This window comes from Panthera pardus, unplaced genomic scaffold (assembly GCF_024362965.1).
Source record: "Panthera pardus isolate Hobbes unplaced genomic scaffold, ASM2436296v1 HiC_scaffold_2, whole genome shotgun sequence".
NCBI lineage: Eukaryota > Metazoa > Chordata > Mammalia > Carnivora > Felidae > Panthera > Panthera pardus.
Window position 1 is genome coordinate 149208277 of NW_026526765.1, and position 6000 is coordinate 149214276.

Consider the following 6000-nt stretch of genomic DNA (forward strand, 5'->3'; position numbering starts at 1 on the left):
CTATTCTGAAAGATACCCTTGCTGAACAGGGTATTCTTGATTGCAGATTTTTTTGTTCAGCACTTTGGATATATCATGCCACTCTGTTCTGACCTGCAAAGTCTCTGATGAAAAAAGTGCAGAGAGCCTTTTGGGGTCTCCTTTGCATGTAACTGTTTTCTTTCCACTTGCCTCTTCTTTTTTAAGATTATTCATTTATTTTGAGAAAGGGAGGGGAAGGGAGAGTGAGGGAGAAAGGGAGAGAGAGTATCCCAGGCAGGCTCCTTGCAGTCAGTGCAGAGCCTGACATGAGGCTTGAACTCACAAACCATGAGATCATGACCTGAACCAAAACTAAGAGGTAGCTTAACTTACTGAGCCACCCAGGTGTCGCCCTCTTGCTGCTTTTAAAATTCTTTTTACTACTGATTTTTTGAATTTTGATTACTATGTATCTTGATGTGTACCTCCTTTGGGTTGATTTTGTTGAGGAAATCTCTGTAGCTCCTGGATCTGAACCTCCTTCCCTGGATTCAGGAATTAAAAAAAAAAATTATGTCTTAATTCTACTTTGAAAGAGAGACAGAGTGCAAGCAGGGGTAGGGTGTAGAGAGGGGGAGACACAGAATCTGAAGCGGGCTCCAGGCTCTGAGCTCTCAGCACAGAGTTCAACATGGGGCTGGAACTCACAGACTGCGAGACAATGACCTGAGCTGAAGTTGAATGCTTAACCGACTGAGCCACCCAGGCACCCCAATTCACGAATTTTTCAGTTATTATTTCTTCAGATAAATTTTCTGCCCCATCTTCTCTATCTGCTCCTTCCAAGATCCCTATAATGTGAATGTTATTATGGTTGATGGTGTCACTGAATTCTCTAAATCTATTCTTATCTTGCACATTTTTTTCTTTTTGTCTTTTGAATTTATTTTTATTTATTTATTTAATATTGAAAATAATTTATCGTCAAATTGGTTTCCATACAACACCCAGTACTCATCCCAACAGGTGCCCTCCTCAATGCCCATCACCCACTTTCCCCTCTTCCCCATCCCCCATCAACCCTCAGTTTGTTTTCAGTATTTAAGAGTCTCTTATGGTTTGCCTCCCTCCTTCTCTGTAACTTTTTTTCCCCCTTCCCTCCGCCATGGTCTTCTGTTAAATTTTTCAGGATCCACATATGAGTGAAAACATATGGTATCTGTCTTTCTCTGCCTGACATATTTCACTTAGCGTAATACCCTCCAGTTCCATCCACGTTGCTGCAAATGGCCAGATTTCATTCTTTCTCATTGCCAAGTAGTATTCCATTGTATATATAAACCACAACTTCTTTACCCATTCATCAGTTGATGGACATTTAGGCTCTTTTCATAATTTGGCTATTGTTGAAAGTGCTGCTATAAACATTGGGGTACATGTGCCCCTATGCATCAGCACTCCTGTAGCCCTTGGGTAAATTCCTAGCAGTGCTATTGCTGGGTCATAGGGTAGCTCTAGTTTTAATTTTTTGAGGAAACTCCACACTGTTTTCCAGAGCAGCTGCACCAGTTTGCATTCCCATCAACAGTGCAGGAGGGTTCCCATTTCTCCACATCCTCACCAGCATCTGTAGTTTCCTGATTTGTTCATTTTAGCCACTCTGACTGGTGTGAAGTGGTATCTGATGTGGTTTTGATTTGCATTACTCTGATGAGGAGTGACATTGAGCATCTTTTCATGTGTCTGTTGGCCTATTTTTTTTCTATCACTTGCTCACCTTGATTACTTTCACTTACTCTGTCCTCTAGGTCACTGATCTTTTCTTCTGCTTCCTCTGGTCTACTATTTATTCCATCTAATGTATTTTTAATATCACTTATTGTGTTCTTCATCTCTGATAATTTTTTTAAAATCTGTTTGTTAAGGGTTTCATTGATGTCCTCTACTCTTTTCTCAAGACCAGTGAGTATCATTTTGATCATTCAAATTCTTTATCATACATATTACTTATATCCATTTCATTTAGCTCTCTTGCTATGATTTTGTCCTTTTCTTTAATGTGGGTTATATTCCTCTGTCTCCTCATTTTATCTAACTCTCTGTCTATTTTTATGTATTAAGAAAGTCAGTTTCATCTCCTGTTCCTGAATATAGAGGGTGGGGTGCACAGTTTTAACAATGCGGTGCTCATTCTTAGCCACAGGGCATGTCCCTATGTTGCTGAGAACAGGGTTGGCCAAGGCCACTCTTCAAAGCATGCATGCATGGGGTGTGCAGTTTTAATGAGGAGCACTTCCCCTAAACTACACAGTAAGGAGATCGTGTTTACAATGTTTGCACTGGTCTTCTGGGGGAGGGGCCCACAGCAGCAGAACTGAGGCATGCCCAGCAGTAGGCACTGGGCACAGTGTAATATGTTAAGTAGTGAGTGACAGCAACAAACCAGTGCCACACTTACCTCCATGTTTATGCTTGGGGGCAGAGGGCGAAATGGCACCTGGCAGCTCTTTTGTTCCTGGAGTTGTCTCTCAGTGATTTCTGGCCCTCTTGGACATGCTCTGTGATTAGTAAATATCTGTCCCTTCTGAATGCCCCAGGTTTTGTTCAAATTGCTGTTTATGTGCTGTATCAGCATGGGCTTGTATTGTGCTATCTCTTTCTTTCTTTTTTTTAATCTTTTTATTTATTATCATTTTTTAATTTTAACTTGTTTTATTTTTTATTTTTTAAAATTTACATCCAAATTAGTTAGCATATAGTGCAACAATGATTTCAGGAGTAGATTCCTTAGTACCCCTTATTGTGCTATCTCTTTAAAGGTGGACCTAGTTTCCTATTGCCCTCTCAGCTCTCCCAGAGCTGAGCCTGGTGATTTTTTAAAGTTTCGGGCTTTAATCCTGCTGGTTGTAAGGACTCTGAAAATTTGGCCCAGCTAGTTTTCAAGAGATTCTTCTTCCTGGGGTACAGGCTTCCTGGTGTGATAGTCTGTTTCTCACCCCTCTCCCCACCTGTGGTTCCTTCCCTCGAAGGCATGGCCATGGCTCATTTAGCTCCCCACCACATCTCTGCTCTTCCTATCCCCTTCAATGTGGCCTCTTCTCTACGTTTAGTTGTGGGGTTTGTTCTGCCAGTCTTTAGGTCATTTTCTGGGTTATTCACACTGATTTAATGTTATCTAGTTGTATCCACAGGATGAGGTGAACTGAAGGTCTTCTTATTTCACCATCTTCCCCAAACAAAGCTATAGATACTTCAAGTTTTTAGTAAATTATTAGTCTAATATAAATGTTTCCTTTTTAGTTTCAATCTTTTAGTGCATCAGTTCTTTCTATTGTAAAAAGAATGTGAGTGAACTGTGTTACCTCATCAATCTCTAATCTGTGGCTTTAATTTTCAGTTTATCTTTCCCAAGAAGTTATGAAGTGCAGAGGTCTGTGCTGTAAGATTAATACATGTGCTGAGAGCAGCTGCATTTTCAGCATTCATTTTATTCTTGTTTTCCTAATCAGAAGTTTCCTTACATTTTTTTTACTTTTTTAACATTTATTTATTTTTGAGAGACAGAAAGAGACAGAGAGAGACAGAGCATGAGCAGGGGAGGGGCAGAGAGATGGAGACACAGAATTCAAAGCAGGCTCCAGGCTCTGAGCTGTCAGCACAGAGCCTGATGAGGGACTTGAACTCACAAACTGTGAGATCATGACCTGATCTGAGGTTAGACACTCAACCAACTGAGCCACCCAAGCACCCCTCCTTACATTTGTTTAAACACAGTTCTTAATGAAAAAAAAGTTTAAATATTATCCTGAGATTTTAGCTGTTTTCTAGCAGATTTTTTCAGGTTTTCTAATATATCATAGTGTTATGTCTCAGAAGTGCTAAATATTTCTTCATAAAAGTGCAAAGCTTCAAAAAAAATCTGCTACAATATAGAATGTATGTCTTCAAAAAAAAATGTACATTTAAGGAATACTTATAATGGTGCTAACAGATACAAAGATGTACAAATAGAAAGCCAAGTGTGTTTCACCAAGCATTTGAGAATAATACATTTGGCTTTGAGGACACCTGGTTATTCAGTGGAGTAGGGAAAGTATGGTTATATTTAGTTACATCATTATCCATGATTTAACCAGATATAATCAACAGCATATAGTAGCCTCAAGTATTGTTGGCTTCTAAAGTACACAACAATGTAGATATAACATAATTTTGTCTAATGAGGGCTGTCTAGCATATACCAGCAAGGGTAGTTGTTATAACTCATCTAATACCTATGTCATATTAGGGAAGATGTCTCAAACTGGAAGCATCCAAATAATGAGAAGAATAATTTTTTTTACAATCATTTTAGAAAAGGTAAAATAGTGCCCCATTCAGGTGCAATATGTTTTATTTTATGAGTGTGGTCATTTATCTCCATATGTTCATTAAGCTGGATGGTTTGAAGAAATGGCCAAAGTAAAAATTATTTATACCCTTGCAGAATTCTACCTTACTAAAATCTTAATGTGGGAAAATGTAATCACATGGCTCTTATGTCAAAGAAGTTTGTGAGGGCATTCAAACCTCTAAGGGACATAGACTGTGGTGAGGACTTTCTCATTTTTGCAAAGTTACAGTTCAGAAATGATCGTCTATTATTATTTTTGATCAGCACAAAAGGGCAGATTGCTGGATAACAAGAGGAGAGAAAAATAGTAATGTTCTCCAACCTTTGTACATTATGTCTGTAAATTATGTAAATGGTAAGGCAAGTGTTGGTCCAGTAAAAGAAAACAAAGCAGCTCACCAGTGCCAGGATTGTGTGGGTGGCCCTGGTTTCGGGAGATGGTCTTGGGCAGAGGCTGGTCCTATGGACATGCTGGACTGTCTTGCGATGTATGAAGAGAAAGTTTACCATATACATACTGGTCCAGATCATGAGGCAAATACACAGAATATCTCGTAAGACCATGCCCCCTAGAAAAGCAGCCTCCTGAAGTTTATCAGGTTCTCTCCCGCTACAATATGTCAGTGAATACACTTGTCCAACTTCACTGATGTTGTAGGGGCCCACAGCAGTTATGATGACACGGACGTAGATCAGCATGTTGATGATCCAGAAAGAAAAGAAGGCAGGAAAAAGGTACATGGAGACTTTGGGTTTGAGCCATGCCCACCTAGAGTTGCTAGGAGTGATAATTATGGCCTGAAAAATACTCAGGAAAGACGTGGTGCAGAGGGAGACACCCCGTGTGACTCTGTAGATGTACAGCACTGCCTTACAACCAATGTCATCCAGAAAATTTCTTACCCCAAAAGCATTTATTATTTCTGGAGTCACACTGGAAAGAATTGTCATGATATTAGCTAAAGTTAAATGGGTGCATATCAAATCTATAGGCTTTTTGTAGGGGGGCTGAAATAAAGTGTTGATGTTTAACATGAGTAATAATGTGTTTCCAATAAAACCAATCCCAAATTGAAAGAGAAAAAATATTCCCAAAATAGTATCACTTGAAACTATTATATTCATGGCCTCTTCTACTCTGGATAGACTCCTCAACAGCCTAAAAAGAGGCAGAAAATGATCTGTAAGCTTGATAGAAATAACAGGACTCTATGGAGAGCCCTTGAGATATGATCAATCTTGGCAGTAGGTTGTGCAAATATTCTATAAGAGTATTCAGGAAATTAAGAATTAGTTCTAGAGGCGTATGTCAAGGATTATTGATGTCACTTCAGGGGAGTATTAGGTTTGAGACAAAACATGCCTTATTTATAAAAACATTACTCAAATTCTGAGAAATAAACTGACTATCCTGAAGGATAATTTTTTATTCATGAAAAACAATATTTCAGATTTATGGAGATTTTATTTAAGTTCTGGGTATGTATTCTGAATTGCATTTTATAATTTTAATGCTTTTCAATCTTCTGTCATAAACAACAGAAAATTACTAATGTATTTTAATGTTTATTATTACATTTCTACCATATTTAACACATATTATTATCACCATATTGTTATTACCATATTGTTACACTTCTGGTGTA

At 38.5% G+C, this 6000-nt stretch overlaps 1 protein-coding gene across 1 annotated transcript; it reads right to left on the reverse strand.

The window, feature by feature from the left end:
- Positions 1-4486: 4486 nt before the first annotated feature.
- LOC109279021 (vomeronasal type-1 receptor 4) lies at positions 4487-5459 on the reverse strand. The gene has a single exon (XM_019469731.2). The coding sequence runs from the start codon at positions 5387-5389 to the stop codon at positions 4487-4489; it is 903 nt and encodes a 300-aa protein (XP_019325276.2). The 5' UTR covers positions 5390-5459.
- Between the last annotated feature and the right edge of the window lie 541 nt (positions 5460-6000).